Source organism: Perca flavescens, chromosome 2, assembly GCF_004354835.1.
Source record: "Perca flavescens isolate YP-PL-M2 chromosome 2, PFLA_1.0, whole genome shotgun sequence".
Classification (NCBI taxonomy): domain Eukaryota; kingdom Metazoa; phylum Chordata; class Actinopteri; order Perciformes; family Percidae; genus Perca; species Perca flavescens.
The window spans coordinates 29306375-29327551 of NC_041332.1; the positions used below are offsets into that span (position 1 = coordinate 29306375).

At 41.6% G+C, this 21177-nt stretch overlaps 1 protein-coding gene across 4 annotated transcripts in view; it reads left to right on the forward strand.

Annotated features, from left to right (window-relative positions):
• The window catches only part of arhgap10 (Rho GTPase activating protein 10), a 64367-nt gene that overhangs the window by 34750 nt on the left and 8440 nt on the right, over positions 1-21177 (forward strand). For 2 of the 4 annotated variants that reach the window (XM_028566012.1, XM_028565985.1), the window contains exons 17-21: positions 89-194; positions 2362-2521; positions 6476-6617; positions 10066-10228; positions 20952-21053. In XM_028566012.1, coding sequence (XP_028421813.1) covers positions 89-194; positions 2362-2521; positions 6476-6617; positions 10066-10228; positions 20952-21053 — 673 coding nt within the window. The remainder of the gene's footprint in view (positions 1-88; positions 195-2361; positions 2522-6475; positions 6618-10065; positions 10229-20951; positions 21054-21177) is intronic. The other 2 variants (XM_028566003.1, XM_028565994.1) reach the window with 2 other exon arrangements.

The window sequence follows — 21177 nt, forward strand, 5'->3', positions numbered from 1 at the left end:
ATTCAATTGCAGCTTTGTTGGCCCTTTGCCACACAGAGAAATGCTTGTAGTTTAATGCCAGTGAATGGCTGCTTCTGCGTTTGAACAGAGGGTGGTAGTCCAGAGTCTCGCATCCAAGCCGTCCACTGCCTGGTCCACAAACTACCGGAGAGGAATCGGCAAGTCCTTGGGCTGCTTATGAAGCATCTGGCCAAGTGAGTGTTCATACTTCCTTGGTCATAGTTCACCCAATCTCCACCCTCTCTCTCTCTCTCTCTCTCTCTCTCTCTCTCTCTCTCTCTCTCTCTCTCTCTCTCTCTCTCTCTCTGTGTTTTCTCAGTTCTCTCTTTCTGCTCTTCCTGTCTGTCTCCTCATTCTCACTCCACATGCTTTTTCTCTCTCTTCCTCACTCCCACTCTCTTCACTCCCCCTTCCCTGCTGTCACTCTATCTCCTCTCTGTCTACTCAGTGACTACTGGGTAAGAAAATTAATGCCGCTAGGATTGTGTAGCCTGCCGTACCTGTTCAGCATGCCGTTGTACAGCAAGCCAGTGAAGTGAAATGAAATGGACCTCTCAAATTAAGCCCTTTCTTGGGATTACTCTATTACACTCCTGGATAGACCACTATTGTGCATCACTCCATTTTTGAGATTAGATAGGAAGAAAGATTTAAGAAATAATGTTAGCTAACATTACAAGGTTTTACCTCAGCAAGCTTTTTATAAACTAAATATGAGCAAATTGAAGATAAGTAAATAATCCCTCTTCCCTGAGGCGGTGAAAGTCTGGTGGATCTTATTTCATAGAAACCCGCTGCAGAAGCAGGCTCTGGTAAAAAGGCAGCGCTATTGAAATTGAATTTGGATTATCCAGCGTGAAATTCTCCAGACTGGAGAGACTCGAATATTTTTCTGAAGTTGGCGTGTGTGCATGTCCTGCAGGGGAAGGAAGCAAAGCCAGAATTTCACACTCCTATCTGAAATGGTTTCAGAGATGTTATAAATGTGAGTTGTCACCGATGTTTTTGTCTTCAAAGGCATCCTTTGAAGCTATTTAAACTGTCTCTCTGCAGATGCACTGCATATCATCATATTTTGAGTGTGAAATCTCTTCACCTGTTCGTATAACTTTTTCTTCAAATTAAGTTTTTTTTTCTTCACTCTCTTATGACCTCCTAAGATTAAGTTTCATCTGCCGAAGGTGTTCCGATTTCACAACTGATCTAGAAGACATTTAATGAAACCTATCATTCCTCCATGTCAAATGTCATTACCGTGTTGTTAAAATAATCATAATAGACACTGCCAGAGGTATTCATAGTTGTTGGAATTGATAAGGAAAGCCATATCAGTGGCATGTTTGGAACTTAAACAAGTCTAGATGCACAAATCTATCATTTTTGATTTAATGTTATATTTAGTGTAGGGAACTACAAATGCCAAACTGTACATGCAGGACAACTTAATGTTTGGATTAAAGAGTATTGGCTACGATTTGCTACAGCTTAATGTTGTTGGTAAAAATTTAAAATGTCACAAGATGTGCTAAAATACCCCATTTTTAGTTGTCATTTTATCTCAGAATGCAGTGGCTGCTTTATGAAGTCACAGTTTTCAGTGCCTCTGTGATGTGATTGACAAAATGTTGGTTCACTATAAAAAACAAGATAACTAAGAAGTGATTCACAGAATCAAAAAGATCAAGAACAGGTTGAAAGTTATCCCTGATATGATTGCTTGTTGTGAAATTATGCATTATAGGAAGAAACGATACATACTTGAAGGTTTCCTGCAGTGTTTTTTAGCAGAAGTGAGCCGCCTTGCCTAAAAGAAAGACGACCTCTCATTTAACATTATAAAACTGTTACAATTTAAGAGCACAGGTGCAATTTTACATAGCAACTGCCTTATATTTATTGAGTGAGACTGTCGTCTACTAACAGAATTGATCACAAGATGAGACACTGCAAAGCCTGGTGGCTTACCAGCTCTTTTAAACCGTTTGCACGGGGAAAACCTTTACTGTATGTCAAGGGTGTTTATCATGCAGCAGCCAAGCGATAGTTGACATTTGCCACTATGTTTTGTCTTTATTTTCTTGTTTGCTCATAGACTTCATTTTTCATCTAATTTTATTTTTTCACAATTTTTTTAATAGCAATACATTACCGTCACAGTACAGTAGAGTTTTGCCCTGTTTTTCTTTGTTCGTATTTAATCTATCCCGTTTTCTGTCAAGTGTTCAGTGATCCCTTGTTAAATATTGACATCAAGAATGAGGAAGAATCAGAGGTTATTGTTTCTCACTTTAGTACAGTTTTATTCTGTCCTAAAAAAGTCATATGTAAAACGTGTATAATGTGAGTTGTTATCTTCCTCAGTGTGGCGGCTCACAGTAAACAGAACCTGATGACCGTGGCCAACCTGGGCGTGGTGTTTGGCCCCACATTAATGAGGCCACAAGAGGACACTGTCGCTGCCATCATGGATCTTAAGTTCCAGAACATTGTGGTGGAGATCCTCATTGAGCACAATGAAAAGGTAACAGTCAAGACTGGGATTTCCCAGACATGTAGTGCAGTATTGACTGTACCATCACAAAGCAATACACTTGAAACTGAATGCTCTCCGAAAATTGGAAGTGTCTACTTTTAATAGTACTTTATATATTTCAGTGGAAGTAATAAGTACCATGTCTGTAAAAAAAAAAAGAGAAAAAAAGTCTTTTTATTGCATTATGTTCATCAAAATATCAGTTTTTGATTGGTCAAATCTGACTGCATTTTTATGATTAATTTTGTGTGTAATTTTGTTTCCACTTGCCATCCAATTATATTTACTAAAAGCTAGACATCCTAGGCAACACAAGGTGCAATGATAACACCAAATCAAATCTGAGTCAGGGCACATGACATCAGTAAGCTGCACACAGTATCTTTGTGTTTATCTACCTGGGTGGCATGTAATTACTTGATACTGAAGGATAAAAATGTGCAAACAAAGCAAAAGATCTAATGTTTGGAAGTCATGGTCTCCGCACCGAGCACTTTCTTACTATTGTTTAGAAATTTGTATTTTTTCTGTGTAAAGTTCTTCTCTTCTGTATGTCCTGTTTGTTAAGGCTGTTTAGACTTGGGTTTATTTTACATAGAAATCATGCCTATCCACCTTACAGGGGTGATAGAATGATTATATAGGGTATTTCACACTGTTCCTTAAGGTCTCCTAATAGGGTATGTAACATTGATTGGGCTGAAAATTGCCCAGTTGCTATTTTATGGGCCCTTACGCATCTCTGTGTTTTGGCCCTATTTGGAATGAGAGCTTTTCTTACAAATATGGTATGCTCATGAATATTTAGATGAGCTGCATGCTGATTGGTTGACATACACATACATTGGAGACAAGACAGCAGGTCTCATATTTCAGACACTGCAATGTTTCGTTACTTCTGAGACTTTTTTTATGGGAGAAATCTAATAGATAACGCTCAAATATGGACCGTTTTACAAAAATGTATGGCTAATTGCAAATTTTGTAAGATGTGTCGGACTACAGGAGATCCACACAGTCTGACGAGTCAGTGGCAGCCCCGCTGCATTCCATACCCAGGAAAAAGTCACAGTTTCTGGATTACTGGACAACCGGGGCTCTGGGCTCCGCGGAGCTGGCCGGCATAACTATAGTATATTTACAGTTTGAATTTCGTCACGCCACTTATATTACAGCTACCCTAAGGTCTTACAAAGCTAACGATTGTGTCTGATTTCAATTTAATGCATTATTGTGAATATGAGGGCTTTCATTATCTGCTATTGTCCCTTCAAAGTAAAGATCGCAGCTAGCTGCAGGCCCTGGAGCTCCATCAGGGCCTCGGCATTTGGTAGTCCAGTAACCCAGAAAAAGGGGCCTTTTCGTGGGTATGGAGCGCCGTGGGCTTCTGGTTGTGACGGTCCATCTAGCTCACCACGAGCCGGGGTCTGTGAAGGAGGACACGCCGGGCGGCGAGGCAGCACCGGCCGCTGTCACATTAGCCTGCTGAGCTCCTGCTGAACTGCGACACACAGTTGGACAACATTTGCAATTAGCCATAGTTGATTGATAGAGAGAATTTAGTAATTAAAAAGTGGACAAACAATGACAAACAATAACATTTCTGAGATCTGCGTGATCTGACCTAGATTCAGAAGACTAAGCTGACCTCAGGTCAGCTGTGTTGCCTATGTAAATGTTGGGGTGTGACAAAGGTCTGGGAGACTAGAGCCAAATAAGGAGGAGGTGGTTTGTTGAGATTTGCCCCTTTTCAGAGGCAGTTTCAAATTGTGAGATTTGCAGAGGAAAGGGGTGTCAATGGGATTTTGAGGTTCTATGTATGTCCTATTTACCCTCCAAACTGTCGTTTTTCAACTATGACAAGGTAAAATCTTTTAAATTCAGCTTCTTTGAGCAAATGTTTTAGCAATGAAAATGCACCATATTGGTTACTTAGTCGTTTGGATATATGCATATTGCATTTATTGCTAACTCTTAGGGGTGTAAATCACACATTTTATCGATACAATATTTACTGATATAACAAAGTGCCACAATACGTTTTCGATTCAATTCAGGGGCCTGTGACCGAGACGATACGTGAGCCCATATAAGATCAGTTACATTTATATCTATTTACAAAAAGCAACTAAAATATGATCTTGCAATTTCATTACTAAGCTATTCCAGACATCTAAATTAAAAACAAATTTTTAATTTAAAAAAAGAATAACTATGAAGTGGGAAAATAAAGGCGCATCTTAAAGATGACGATATGTATCAATATTTTCACTTTGTATCGACAGTGTTGGATCGTTGATGATTGAATCGATATATCGATCCAAATCAATGTATCGTTACACCCCTACTTTATCTAAAATATAATCAGCTGATATAAAGTTCTCAGATAATGAGACTTGTACCGCATTAAACTTGAAGCCTTGGGACATCATACCCTTCACCCAGTTATTAATGTACAGAGGAGTTAGACAGCAGTTTAATATCCAGAATCTTTTATTTTCCCAACAGGGGGAGCCCCAAGTGCTCACACCAGGATTAAACACATTTTATTCCGTTCATTTTCTGTATGTTGGTGATCTTTAGGTTATCATATGCATTTGATTATATTTGGAAGGTCCTTTGCCTGCCTAAACACATGTATTTTGCTTATGAGTTGTATCATAACCTGTAGTTCATGGGCTCATGTAATCTCCTCAGAATGTCATCAATCGGTGTCAAACGGGGATAATTGTCCGTGTCAAAAGAGAAAAAGGTTTGAGATTAGTTTTCTAATCTGTTTTGAAGCAGCACTGCACTCTGCATAGAATCAGATGAAACAAGGAGCTTTTTAGTCATTCTTTTCCCCCTCCAGCTTTATTAAACGGAAGATGATGTGTGTTGCGAATAATAGCTCCACCCAAGCTGACAAATCTAAAATGGGGTGTGAGAAAATACAGAGGCCTGATGAAAACCGACAGGGTATACAAATGTGCTAAAACAACACCAGCAACACAGTGTACACTGCTAGTCTCTAAAACTACCCAGAGGTATCCAACACCGTCCAGGTGATAAAGGATGTAGTGTTAGAATGCAGCAAGAGCATTTTGGAAAGTACAGCATGTTAGAGCAGGGGGAAAGTTGAGCAGACAGACAGACAGGCATTAACTTCCCTCACAGCTTAGTCCCACTCCAGACTGTTGATAACCCCAGATACCAACAGTAGACTCTGTTTTACATTCACCTCCATCTGCAGAGAGAGGCGAGAGGGAGAGAGGGAGGCAGCAGAAACTCTCTGCCATATCAGATTTCTCACTTTTTCTATCTGCCTTTCTCCTCCAAACTTTCTCTCTCATGCCCCCCTCCTCCGTGTCTGCCTCTCCCGTTCACACTCTGGCTCACTTTCTCTGCCACTTTCTCTCTCTCCTCCCTTCCCTACCTCCCTCCTCTCCTCGTCTGTGATCCTTTCTGAGGCTCTGCTGAGACTTCCTCTCCTCTGCAGCCCTATTCTCTTTTAACTCTACATCTGAAGTTTATATGTAAACACGGCCCCGGTGTAAACAGGCAGTGCCAGTTGGCCAGCCCTCCTCGAGGTCCAAACCCTGTTTATTTTACTCAATTTCTCTGAGGAGAAATGTCACCTTAACTTAGACCCAGATTTCTGGACGGGATATGATTGCGTTACATGTGGAGCTGCTCTTGTTTATTTTGGCACAAGCAAAATCTTCTCGCATGAAGTTTTTAGGGTCCAATCAATGAGCTGCTCAGCTCTCCCTAGGAGCACATGCTGTGGCTGCAAATGGCCTTTTCCATTCATCTACCACTACACAAAGCCTGTGAGTTTCAAAACATGTTCACTAAGTGAGGTCAGCTGAGGACATGCTGCTGCTCAACACTACAGAGTATCTGCAACCACCGTGTTTTTAGTTTTGGTAAAGACTTACTGTATTTATATTGTGTATTCAGATCTTTGCAGATGCTCCGGAGTCATGCCCTTTTTCACCTGCTGGCCCAGTATTCTCTGCCCCCACAAGGCAGTCCAAGAAGCAGAATCGACAGAATCGGCCTCTGGCTGTCTACAATCCACAAGCCCTAGACATTCAGAATGGTAAGAGACGTGCACGTGTATATTTTCACACCTCTACTGTATATACTGTATATTTAAGGAACTGAGTCTGACAAAAGACTTACAGTATATGATCATACCGAATTAGAATAATTATATAAACCTTACCAATAAGCCATTTTAGATATAAACTACCTTACTCATTGTTAGCCGGTCCCTAGTGACCACTATGAACCATAGCACTGTTTACAGATGACAGGCTGAACCTTAGTCGATTCCTCTCTTTATTACTGTGTGGGGAGATTTGCATCTATGACTATGTGTCCCCTTGTTTTTTTGTTTTTTTGTCATGCTTAAAATTAACTAACTCCTCTGATACTTGATGAAATGGGAGACAATGACAGGGCACCTCTCCTGGCATCAGGTGAGCTGATCAGCTAACCTGGTGACCCAAACAATCCAACTCAAGCAATTTCTGATCCAGGGCCAGACAAATCCTTTCCCCTCCATATAAAAGGAATCTAAATCTGCTTACCAGATTCCCTCTCTTTACCTCCCTCGCTCCAGCTTTTAGCATGGGGTATTTTAATATCAGGGATAAAAGGCGTTATCCTTTTTTAACCTTTGTGTCCTTCATATGACTCCCACATAATGGTTTTAACGTAAGTTGTCTCGACATTTCAGATCAGTTGTGTATTTGTTATTGATTTGTAATATCTGATTTTAGTTTATTGGCTACTTGGGGGCAGCGGAAACGAGAAAAACTCTTTAAGTTGATAGGGTAAACAAACCGTTGCGGAGCAACATTATATAATTCATTTGAAGTTGTGTTTCTGTGTACCTGGCAAATGCAAGTCCAATATTCACTCTCTTTTAGCTCTGTTTTGTGGGCTCTACCAATTTCTGAGGAAAATATTTGGCTTATACGCAGGTAGTCTACAGTGGGTTTTTAGAGTGTTCTAACTGAAAACAGCTGCCTACTGCAGCCGAAAATGATGCTATCAGAGTGAACCAGCTAAACAATAACCAATCGCTGAAAATCACTATAAAGCTCCTTAAGGCCAAGTGGAGCGGCAGATTTGGGTGATATAATTAGTAAGCGATTTGTAATTTTTGACGGGGTACAATCCTGGTTCGTTTCATTCACCTGTGTCCAGCAAACCGCCCAGTGAACAACTTAAAAAAACAAAAATAATAATAAATATGATTTTCAAAGGTCCTTAGGCCCATTTCAGAAAGCAGGTTTAGTGAAAACTCTGAGTTTGTTAACCCTGAGATGAGGCAAACTTTGGGTTTTCCGTTTCAGAAAGGGATGTTAATCATACCTGAGAGGGAGGGGTAACTTCAGCCCATTTCAGAAAGAGAGGTAACTTAACCTCAGAGTTACTATGGTAACTGAGTCTGTGAACCTAACCTGGTCGGGAGCAGGTTTTCTTCAATAAATCTTGAGTTTCTCTCAGTCTCCTCCCTCTGACACAACGCTCTTTCATTTCCTCATTCATTCATTCATTCAGTCTGTAGCAGGCGCATTTTAGTGCAGTTTATCTGCATGAATAAAAAAACAGGGTTGCTTTATTAACTGTTAGGCAGGCTATAACGTTTTTTTTCTTGGACATGGCATGTCTTTTTGTCGACGATCTTGTTGATGAAGAAGTATTACTTCGCAGAAAATTAAACATGTCGGGAGATGATAGGCCCCGACTACATGTATTTTTTATTTCCAGATAACTACCTATTTGAGCGGTATCGTTTTTCTTCACAGTCCATCATATATGTACATAACCTTATCCGTCCTCATTGTCACCCATCGTGGACATGCTCTTACATTCCAGCAGATACTTTGTGTTGCATTACATTTTTTTTGCAAACGGCAGTTTTCTTTACAATATTGGTGATGCGGAGCATATTAGTAAAGCCACTGTATGCAGAGCAGTCAGAAGAGTGTGACTCGCTGAAATGTTTTTTAAACGTTTTTGTAGTGTTCCCTGGACACAAAACAGTAAGAGACATTAAAAAGGAGTTCGACAGGATTGCAGGTGAATGATGTAAAACCCTTTGAAATAAATTATTTTAAAATATAAATCTGTTAATGACATGGTGCTGCAACCTCAGAATGGGATTAGTAGTACTTTTTCTCCTGCATGTTTGCACCTAAATGAAATAGATTATAGGTTCAATACCATCCCACCAGTTTTCACCAGTAATATTATACTTATACTTGAAATAAATACACTATATTGGAACTTATGTATTGACATAATTTTCGCCCATGCCCATTCTCGCTCTTTTGCAGCTACAGCCGTGTTGCTTTTTTTTTTACGAAAATATATGTTCAAACTCACTGTATGTGCGCATGAGTATTTCTAGTTCCAGAGGGGTAAAGTACGGCGACCGTTTCTTTTTTTTTTTTTTTTTTTTTTTTTGTTACCATGGTGAATCGTAGTATCATAGCTCCATTCATGCTGCCTTTTTTATAGTGGTGGTGCATGTGCTTAACTCTGAGTCAACCTACTCTTGAGTTGGTTGAACTAACCGAAAACTCAGTTTCCCATCTTAGGGTATATCAACTCAGAGTTCCGGGTTAGACTCAAGAGTTTGTTAAACCTCCTTCCTGAAACGGGCCCCTGTGCACCCATGGTCCACCCACATTTTTGCCTGTGTGGGCCACTTTCTTAAGATTGTGTGGGCGTGTACAGACAATGCTTGATTGACACTTCCCTCACCCTCCTGTGAGTTACACTTTCATCACTCTTATTGGTTCATGAAGTTTGGTGACCTCCCATCATTCTCAACACAGCACCACCCATATTAAACCTGAACTGAGGTCTAATTAATAACAACTGAAAACATGTGTGGCTGTACAGTACAAAGCCTTTAAATAAATGAGTTTCATTCCGTGAAGGTGAAAATCACAGTTTAAACTAAATACAACAAACAAACAAAGTGTACAGTACAACAGACCAGTAATGCCATGGTTGCATGCTATTGTTCATCTAGAATGTATAAATATTGTGATTACATTTGGTAATATTATAATTAAGCCATAAGCCCAGCACCAGTTCAATTCAATCTCAATTAAATATGGGCTTTTGGTTTAGCTTTGATATGCGTTTGCTGGGGAAAAAAGAAAAAATGGTCCAAACAAGCTACTTTTTAACATTAACGGTTGCTTCAATGCCTCGCCCGTCTCCCCAAAGCAGGATCTTTGCTTGACTGTAAAATTGAAATAAAAGAGCTTGGGTCTCCGTAGTGTTACTTAGGTTCCTATATTATTATGAACAATACAAACTTGGTTGCAAGTCTCGCCTGTTTTGTCAGCAGTTTGATTTATAAAATTCCCCTGTTGATGCAGCATTGCCTAATGTATTGATAAATTATTCAGTTGTTTTATCAGGCAAGCTATCATCAGTAAGCTGGAATAGGCTGTTTTAAAGTAGAATAAAATGAATAAAAAGATTCAAGTAACTAAAACAAACACTGTTTTTTTTTGTGTCAGCAGTGGGAGATGGTTCCAGCCTAGCTACAGATGAGACATCAATGGGCAGCAATGAGTCTGTATCGTCCCAGTCATCGTCAGCCTCGGCCTCAGAGATGCCTGAGAAGAGTGACCATGTTCCCCTTAGCAACAGCCTCAGCTCAGGCAGCAACTCTGGGTGAGTGGTTCATCATGCTGAAGCCCCAAATCACCACTACACCACTGACGATGCAGGTTTTGGTTGGGAATCAAGTAGTCATAACTTAATCCACATGGTTTGTATTCAAATGTGGGATGTGTACACTGTATGGAATGGAAGACATTTAATATTTTTAATATTTTGATGACTATTTTTGCATCCGCCCCAGCTTTATTGTTTAGAGAATATTATAGATCCAAGATGAAATCTATACAGAAGCAAGGGACTCAGAAACAAGTCGCAATTAAAGCTGCGAGCAGCGATGGACGGGCCCTCGCGCCTCCGCCGCTCCTTGCGACCGCGCATTTGCGCGCCACTCAGATGCCGCGAATCATCAACAATGGAAAGGGAACTTCCCGCCGAGTACAACGATAGCTCACACAAGACTCTACGTCATACGGTTCATTAGCTTTGAAAAGGGGCGTGGCAAAAGCGTAGGGGGCGGGTCAAACCATCACCAATTAAAAAGGAAGTCTGTGCTGAGTTCAATGATACCTCACACAAGGGTATAACTTAAAAAGTTCAAATTTTATGAAAGAGGGCGGGGCTTAAGCATAGGGGGCGGGTCAAACCATGACCAATTAAAAACAAAGTCTCTGCTGAGTTCAATGACACCTCACACAAGACTCTACCTTGAACGGTTCAAATGTTATGAAAGGGGGCGTGGGCTGAGTAAGTGGGCGTGGCCATAGTATAGAGGGCGGCTCAGTATCACACGTAGACCATACATTCTGAGTATCATGCAAATCGGATGAGGTTTGTCATATAAGGCAGATTTCCTGTTGCCAGCGGGGGGCGCTATGACCAAAAGTCAATTTTGGCCTGTAGGTGTCCTCAGGCCTGGAATTTCGGGCAAACACGACAACGTACACTCAAGTTACAACAACTTCTTTGTTCATCGCTGAACACTCAAAATGGTTGCCACGCCACGCCCACACCGTCTGACGAAAATAACTTTTCATCGTTAAGGTGTTGGGATGGTACAGACCAAGTTTGAAGTCCATCGGATGAAATCTCTAGGAGGAGTTCGTTAAAGTATAGCACCTTGACTTTTAGGCCTACTTCCTGTTGCCACTAGGGGGCGCTATGACTTTAAGTAAATATCGGCCTTTATTTTTCCTCAGGGTTGGACTCTTATGAATCCTGAAAAGTTTCGAGGTAATCGGACAACGTACACTCGAGTTACACCCACTTCCTGTTTCGGCAGCGAAACGCACAAAATGGCCGCCCCGCCATGGCCACGCCCTATGACGAAAAGTTTTTCTTTTAACAAATTTTCATCTTTAACATCTTAAGATGGCACAGACCGAGTTTGAAGTTGATCGGATGAAATCTCTAGGAGGAGTTTGTTAAAGTATGACATGTGGAAATGGCCAAAATCGCACTAATTTCGAACTTTGAAATCAAAATGGCGGACTTCCTGTTGGGTTTAGGGTATGGCTCTAATGACGTTTTTTGTACATCTTGACATGTTACATATGTGTACCAAGTTTCGTGAGTCTACGTTAAACGCACTGCAGGGGCTCAATTTTCTTAACTTTCTAGGGGGCGCTAGCGAGCCATTTTTGTGCGCCTATTCCCGAAACCCTTAAAATACGTACATTTTCACCAGGCTTGATGCGGCCGCCAAATTTGGGGAGTTTTTGAATATGTTAAGCCCCTCAAAAAGCCAATTCATTTGACGGGAAAATAATAGAAAGAAAAATAATAATAACTAGAACTGCAAGCAGTTATGAACGGGGCCCAAGCCTCCGACGCCGCCCGTCTCCATAGCCGCCAGCCTCCGACGCCGCCAGCCTCCATCGCCGCCAGCCTCCGACGCCGTCCGCCTCCGACGCTATTCGCCTCCGATGCCCGTCGTCCCGCGATGCCCCGGAGCCGCGCCAGTCGCACCAAGAAGCGCGGCTGCGCCCGATGCGGGACTCGAAGCATTGAGTAGGGGGGGCACACGTCGGTGAATATCGAGAGGTTTGATGCGCGAGGTCTGCGGTACTCTGCTTTTGAAAATTTAGTGGTTAACAGTTCGTCTCCATGCATGCACAGACTGCTTTTAACAATTCTCTACTATAAACAAACTTCTTAACCCCCCTGACCACAGGGGACAGCAGAGAGAAATGAGAGAGTGACTGAGAGGGTGGTGGTCCAAAAGTTATGGACCAAATTCGCCAAATTTGGTACAGCGCCTCGGAACGCCATGCCGAGCGAGCGCCACAAATTTTGTGTTGATTGCTTTTTACTGTGGCAGAGATTTTCGCAATTGCAAATTTCCCATTTAAATGCATTGAGTCATTGAGTCAGTGGGCTAAACAAATAAACGTTGCTTATAGCGCCCCCTAAAGGCCGATCTTCGCCAAATTTGGTAGAACGCCTCGGGACGCCATGCCGAGCGAGCACCACAAATTTTGTGTTGATTGCTTTTACTGTGGCAGAGATATTGCAATTGCAAATTTCCCATTTAAATGCATTGAGTAAGTGGGCGAAACAAATAAACGTTGCTTATAGCGCCCCCTAAAGGCCGATCTTCGCCAAATTTGGTACAGCGCCTCAGAAAGCCATCCCGAAAGAGCACCACAAATTTTGTGTTGATTGCTTTTACTGTGGCAGAGATATTGCAATTGCAAATTTCCCATTTAAATGCATTGAGTAAGTGGGCGAAACAAATAAACGTTGCTTATAGCGCCCCCTAAAGGCCGATCTTCTCCAAATTTGGTACACAGCATCGTAGTGGAATGTTGAACAAGGATCTCAAGTCATTTGGTGATAACTTTAAATTTAACCGAGATATGATACGTGTGTCGTAGCTAACTAGGACAATTTGTTTGGTTGTCAAATTGGCATACTCCAACGTAGCAAAACGATTTCCATAACTTTTTGTCAGGTCCATCTGGAGATGCTAACTACCAGGTTTCGTGCAGATCGGTCGAACGGCCTAGGACGAGTTCGCGAAAGTTGGTTTTGCACGTTGCGCGATACTGCGAAAAAACTTTTGCGCGGAAATGGGCGGGGCCTACATCAGGCAATTCAGCTTTATTCAAGGAATACGTGGATGTAAGAATTTCTAATGTGTGATGTGTATTGTGGGAGTTAATGACAAAAAACCATTATAGCGCCACCTAGTGGTCCACATGTGTAATTTTTGGTAGGTGTGATCCATGGCCCATTGTCCATCTACCCTGTACATTTAAAGTTGTTCACATTAGCGTAAGTGGTGAATCTAGAGTTGGGTCACATTGGGTCCCATAGGCCACGCCCACTTTGACCCCTCGGTACTCCATTCTAGGGATGGCCTCAGGATTGGCCCCAGATGGTACGCGTCAAATTTCGTATAAATCGGATGAGCCGTTCATGAGATATAAACTTTTTGTAGTTGTAGCGCCCCCTAGTGACCAATTTTCGTAAAACGCATGTGGTACCTCTAGAGGGGCATGATAAAAAACACTCTAAAGTTTGGGGTTGATAGCAGTTACCTTGGCTGAGATATGGTAAAGTTGGTGTTTTCATAGTTAGCTACGCAAATTTGTTTGTGCGTTATATGCGCAATTTTTATCGTATAAAATTTCTTTCCATAACTTTTAGTCAGGCCAGTCTGGAGATGTCACGGTCCAAGTTTCGTGCAGATTGGTCGCTCGGTGTAGGAGTAGTTCAAAAAAGTAGGTTTTTGATAAATTGCGATTTTTAAGGCATAAAAGTCTAGGCGGAAATGGGCGTGGCCTATATCACGTGATTCAGTTGGATCCAGGGAACGCGTAGATGTATTGTTTTTGAATGTCGGGTGTACGGTGTGGAAGTTATAGGGCCAAACGCGTTTTTGTCTGAAATAGCGCCACCTAGTGGTGGAAATGGGTCAATTTTTGCGACTGAGGTCCTTGCGGGGTTTGGGACCAGTCCTGAAAATGGCAACTCCCCACTATGTACGGTTTAGGCTGCAGTCAGAGTTTTAGGCGGAGAAGAATAATAAGTAAGAAGAAGAAAAATCCTTAGAAAAACAATAGGGTTCCACAGCCCTGCTGTGCGAACGGCGTAGCTATTGCTACACGCCGTTTCTTCCAGACTCGGGCTTGGACCCCTAATTCCTTCAGTTTCAATAGGGCCTTCGCCACTATCGGCGCTCAGGCCCTAATTACAAATCCGTCTGCTACTTCAGCACCACGGACAGGGCCATAGATTTATTAATGCTCAGTAAGCCTACTGATATTTCAGATCCATGGTTAGGGCCATAAATTCTGACTTGCACAAACCCCAGTCGGATAAAGGATCAATGAGTCAGGCTAGACTAGACTAGACTAACTTTCCAACTAAACAATCCCTCTGTCCCTGCACTCTCTCTGCTATCAGGGGATGGAGGGTGTGGGGGGTGGCAGGTTAACAAGGGGCATTGCTTACAACGGGGATGGCATCCCGCCTCAAATCGCCTATTACGTACACACTAGTGCTCGATTTAGGCATGTTATAATTAACTGGTCTCTGCTTCCAAAACACGGTTGTTAGGCTGATAATCAGACTAAGTTGCCATTTTGTTTCACTTCATTCATTCACTATATAAATCACTGAACATATTGGAGATGGGGGTGGCAAATCACAGATTTGGAACCAAGCTACACAGCTGTGACTTCAAGCAAGTGCACTTTCACTACACAGGCAAAATACAAGTGTAATGTAAAGCCATTTTTTTTTAGTAGGAAAGGGATTTTTTAGTAGGAAATTATTACTTTTTATGTGGTTGCATCCTGTGTTGGCATTATCATAATTATTGTGATTGTTTGCAAATAATTTAGTAGTAATTAGTGATGCACCGATAGACCGGCCGGTGACCGGAATTGGCCGCTTTTCACATTGTCAGCCATGAACGGCAACCAGCAATTTCAGTCTGACATATGCCGATTTCATGCCGGTGAATGCCGGTGAACTGACAATATAAGTTATACGAGTTACAGTTCTCAAGGACACACAGTCTCTTTTTCCCTTTCTCTCAACTTTTCCGGCATGTGTGGCGCGTGTCGGTACTATTCTCGCACATCTAGGGAACCTCGTGAATTAACCTGCAACATGTCAGCAGTTTGGAAATTCTTCAGCGTGTGTGCAGAAGATAACAAGTTTGCAATATACAACACCTGCAAGGAAAAAGTAGGGTGTGGAGGGACGACACCAAAAAACAAAATAAAATTTTTTTAGTTGGATATTGGATGTGAAAAGAAGGACATGGTTCTAACATTGCACTTTAGATGTGTGTGAATTTCCCACACCCGGAGTAATTTATATAGTTCTATTTTATAGTGATCCATTATCTGTTCAAAAATGTTCTATGTTCTGTGATAGAAAAAATCGGAATCGGCTAAAATTGGTATCGGCTGGCCTAACTCAACTGGAAATCGGAATCGGCCTAGAAAATTGTAATCGTGCATCTCTAGTAGTAATGTTAAAAGCATTATTAGTATTCTAGTTATTTGTCGTATTAGGGACATTTTACAGTTAGATTTGACTAAGCTAATTAAGACTATCAGCTCCAAACAACTCTCTCTGTATGGCTATGTTCAGAAGATTGTCGTCCGGCGACTTTTGTGGGCAGAAACTTGAGTGAAGATAATTACCTCTTCTGAAGAGTCCATCATCATAATTTTTAATGCTCCATGTCCTCCTTGGCTACAGGCAACTGCGTGGAGGAGGGGTGGGGGCTGTGCGCGATCACGGAAGGCTTGTATCATGTGGACGCACTGACAGTACTTAGAATTCCTCGTGGGGGAGACAGAAACTACGCACTGTAGCTTTAATGAAGACCTGATCTGCCAGTTATGTTTCTAATTTCAGCCAAATAAGATGATGAATAAATTATTCCTATATTAACCATAAGCACACTCAATAAGGGCCTTAAAATAATGTCTCTTAAATCTCGTTCCCTTTTCCCTGGGAGATTATTAAATCAGAAATGCATCTTGCCCTCATTGTAGAATTACTGCTTGGATACTTGGTTTACTCCTATAGAGCATCATAGTAGCAGTTACACTTCACTGCACTGTGTGGTTGTGGTGCAGTTCTGTCTTTTCCACCCTGGTGAAAAGAGTATTTAGCAAGGATTATTATTATTAACTAACAATAATCAATATTTGAACATTGTGAATTGACTCGCAGCACTCGCAGCAAATAACCATGTCAATTTTTTATGTGAATCCTTCAGAGTTAATAAAAAAAATAAAACAATAGATTAAGCAATAGTGCAATTAATGTTTAGTCTCCGTCCCGATGTTTATGCTATTAGTCAAATGTCAGCCACTGTTTGTACTTCTCTCTCTGTCTCTTGTACTAATACTAGATGGAAAATGCTTCAACAGGGCTTTGCCTCTCTCTGGCCTCTCCTTTCTGTCCTCGCTCTCTCTACTAAGTCCTTGGTCCTTTTCGTTGTTTCCAGCCCATGACTTGTCTTGAATGCTGATGTGAGAGATGAATTATTGGGTTATGCTGCAGATGTTAGACTCGCTGCTGTGTCATGTCTACAGATTCACCTTGGAATATATTTTTTTTCCCCTCATTCACTGTCCCCTTCTCCATCAGCTGAAAAGAGCTGTAAAATAAAACAAATCCATCTCACAACTTGACAGAGGACAATGTGATTCCTTTCTCACTTTGACCTCTGTGGGTATGTGCCCACCTGTGTGTGTGTGTGTGTGTGTGTGTGTGTGTGTAGGCATGTGCGTATTGAGCATTTTTTTTCCTAAGTTGCAGGATTAGATGGACAAGGCTACAGTATTTTACTTATGTAACCAACTCCTTTTTTTTTTTTTTTCCTCTCCTGCGGGTATTTTTTTGCACTTTCCCACATATGTGGCATCATGTTGGAGGACGGAAGAAGCAAGCAGGAGGTGGTCGTAAATCTCAGCTCTTATTTGTTTGGGAGACAGGTGGCCGTGCGTTGGCCGTGTAAATCGTATTGACATTGGGGAGATATTCATCTTGTTTACCCTTATAGCCGCAGCCCCTGTCCCTTTATGAAGACTTGCGCCATATGTCACAGGGTGTCGCCCTGGCTTTGTTCACTCATAAATCTTAGCATGTGAGATGGTAGAGACCTGTTAGCACAGCACCTCTCTGGCCTGGAACCCAGGGATTCGGCTTCAGTCCTAGCCAAAAAGAGCAGTAGGGAAGGCAACTACTAGATTACTTCCAGCCACTCTCAGAAATGTATTATCTGCACTCTGGTGTGCTCAAAAATGCACCTGGAAAACAGCATATTTTTGTCGGTTTTCTGCAGTATAGCTGCAGCAAAATCTGCCTGGTCATACACTAATGCATCCTGACTCACTATATCATGCAATGCCTCTTTGTGGACTGTGGCATGATTTATCATCTCCGTCATTTTCGATGTCTTGCCTCATTTCTCCTCTTCTCCCTAAATTCAGTCACAGTTTCTCCCAGTGGTACTGTTGCCTCAAGTCCTACCCGATGAGGTTACATTTGTTGGCCACTTTTCCTTCCTCTCCCTTGCCCTACCTCCAGCCATCCATTGCTCTTGCTGGCAGACAGCTGTGGATCATAAAATGGTGGATCAGAGCTTATTTCCTGCCCACCCAAATTGGCGGTGACTGGGCCTGCAGCTTGGCTGATGGTTTGATCCCACTTTCTACTAGAAACACTACTAAATCCCACCGCTGCCCTGCTTCCTTTAATAGAGAGACAGTTGATAGCCCCGCTCATCCCCGTGTTAACTCCACGCCAGGATCAACAAGGCCTGGATGCTTCAGGGTGAAATTCCTGCAGTAATGAGAAGCAGCAGTCCACTCCTGTTGATGAATTTCTCCCTGCTACTAACCTGGCAACGTGGGATAATGTGTGATAACCCTGATGGTTGAAATAATAAAATACCAAAAGATCTCTAGTTGCACTTCACTTTGGAATTCGATGTGTGATGCTTTTTTGTTTCTTTTTTTATTATATCAAATTTCTTGCATATTACGATATATATGCTATAAAAAATCCTCACAACCTACTTGTCACACATAAACTTTTTATGAATATTACTAACATCTCGAGAGGGATTTTTATGTGGGCCTCACATACAGTGCATTTTCACACGAGCCCCCATTTACTGTATTTAATCATGTTTACAGAAGAAGCTTAGCTAGGCCTGTGATGGGGGAAAACAACGGATGAGCAATTCAAAGCTTGATGCTATTTTTGTTGAAGAGAAATGGTAAACGATTTCCCTCGGTTTGGCTTAGCTATAATTGTGAAAGCAATTTTGGGATGAATCCATTTACCTCTGGTACGTTTAACAAGTTTCTAGGGCAGCCATGTGACATTCACTGATTTTCCCTAACTGTTCATTCTATAATAATTTAGTTATCTGTTTATTTTAAAGATCTTCACAGATCTGTATAATGCTCTTTCAACTGAAATAAGCAGCTTGATATGGTAAAGTTTTCTCAACTATGTGTGTCCATGCATTAGATTTAATGCATTAGATTGTATGGTATTCAGGGGTTTTGTGTGTATCTGAGTGGGTTCACCTGCCGTTGGGTGAAGTGTTGGTGCTCCTCTGCTCTCCCTTCTCTTGGCTGTGACCCAGGCAGACAGTGGTTATGCCTGGGCCCAGGTTAATGAGTGGATTTGCTGCACTGCAGCGCACTGTCCCCCCATGCTGATGTGGAGCAGCTGAGCACCACAGTGGCCCCACACTGCTGCAGAGCTATAAATCACCCACAGTCAAGCCAGGCCCGAACGGAACAGCCACCGCTGGGGATGGACAAGCACACTGAGAGGGAGTCAGGGGAAGGAATGGGCAGAGGAAGCGATACAGAGGGGGGAAAGAAAGCATGAGCCCAGTACCATGTGCTCACCTATGTCCACATAAGATCCCCCACCATTTTCCCCCTTAAGGCCGCTTTGCTTGCTCTCTTCCACCAGTGCCAACGTAACCACTATTCACAACATCCTCTCAACCTCCAGCCCCTCCCCAGCTGCTCCCTCTAATTGCCTTTATTAACGTCTCTATGGGAGCGGCAGCTAGGAGCAATTTGCTCATTATGCACTGTATTAGCACTGGCCCTGGGGCAGGCATGGAACACAGAGGGATGCCTGGCTTAGACTCCTCCTCGCCTCTGCTCCACTCTGCCTTTACCAAGACCCCTACCTCCATCCTTTAGGTCGACAATAGACTCGTTGGCCCTGACACCAGCCAGTGCAGCACAGCTACTACTGTAAATGCTGCAGCTTATGGTGAGAGTGTTGGTGTGTTAAGAAGTTATATACAGTACATTCCTGTAGGAGGTCAATGTACATTAAATGGTGACAAATTAAAGGAAAAATCAACATGAAGTGGAACACCATAAGCCTCCAGGACACTTCAAGGGATGAAAGTGTAATTTTTGTATCAATGGTTTTGTATCATTCTTTTGATGTCACACTTAGTGGTGGTTGCACACAGGTCTGTATTACAATTGTTCTTTTGTCTTTTCTTAAAACAAAAAGGCAAACAACTAGACCATGTATGGTTATTCCTCTAGAATCCACATTACGTTTAATTCATAACTGTTTGCGTCCCTTTATTCTGAATCCTCTTCCTACCAATACAGTCGACTGAGATTATTTTGGACTGAGATTTTTTCTGTTTCTTTGTTTGTCTGTCTGACCTGTGTACAGCTGGGCGATATGGAGAAAATCAAATATCATGATATTTTTGACCAAATACATGCGATATTGTAGGGTTGACTATTGGTGCTTTCCCAAAATATTAACACAATGAGAGTTTTGATAAATAATCATCAGTAATGTGGATATAATGATTAAGTAGGTAAAGCCAAATAATAAAACAATCTGGTGTGTTCAGAAAATTACATCACTTTACTGTAATGCAACCTTTAAAACCAGGAAAAGACAACACTTGTGTCATATCACAATTTGGACGATTACAATTATCTAGTCTTCTATATCAATTTAGATATATCAATATATTACCCAGCCCTACTTCAGACAAGTTGACAGGGTGAGCCAGTTAGTCTTACAATATTGTTACCAGTTGGCTTGAGATATGGAGCACAGGAAGTTTCAAAACAGAAGGTTAAATACATGTATTTGTACAAGTTTAAATTTCAGACCATCAAATAAATGTATTAACGTTTCTCTTGATAACCTTTCAGGTTAATATGGACCACTGTTGTCCTTGTTATTGGGATAAATGTACAGCCTGCACACAATGGGAAATCAAAGTGCGTCTTCCCCTTTTTGTAGCTGCTATAGTATAGAATACGATGGAAGGTTTATTCTTTTTTTGTGATATATTACATTTAAAAATTATCATAGTTAACATATTTTCTCATTTATGTGCTGCATCATTTATATTTTATCAATGCCTATGACTTCAATTGACCCAAGTTTGCAATGATTTATTTGCTCTTTAATTCTGATGTGCAATGTCAGATGTGTCAAAACATCTGGAGGCAGCTAGTTAAAATGATGGTTGTGGATGGTTTCGAAATCTACCACTGTCAAAGCTATACCCCATTGCATTTTTTCTTTTGAATTCCCACCACTACACTGGATCGGTGTAGAAATGTATTCTCACCTTGTCTCCATAACAACAGGTCTATCTAAAGAAGACATAGTGGCATTTGAGGGGAAAATGCTACGCTACGATCTACAGTGCAAATATGGCATGTTTTCAGTCAATAGATAACACCATAGGATCGGTGTACTTTTTTTTTTTTATCTACAGGGCCCCCACAGCAGGAGCCTCCTGCTCCAATACTGGAGCATCAAGAGAGAGCCAACCTGCTTCCACCACAGCTGCCTCTGAAAAAGAAAAGCCAGAGGAGAGGTAAGACAGGGTTCCCTCTCTTTGGACTATTTGCCTGTGTCCTGCCAACTGGATTTTTATAAATGCAGTTGACTACATTTTTCCTGTTTTTATCTCTGTTTCGTTTAGTCATTTTCACACTCAT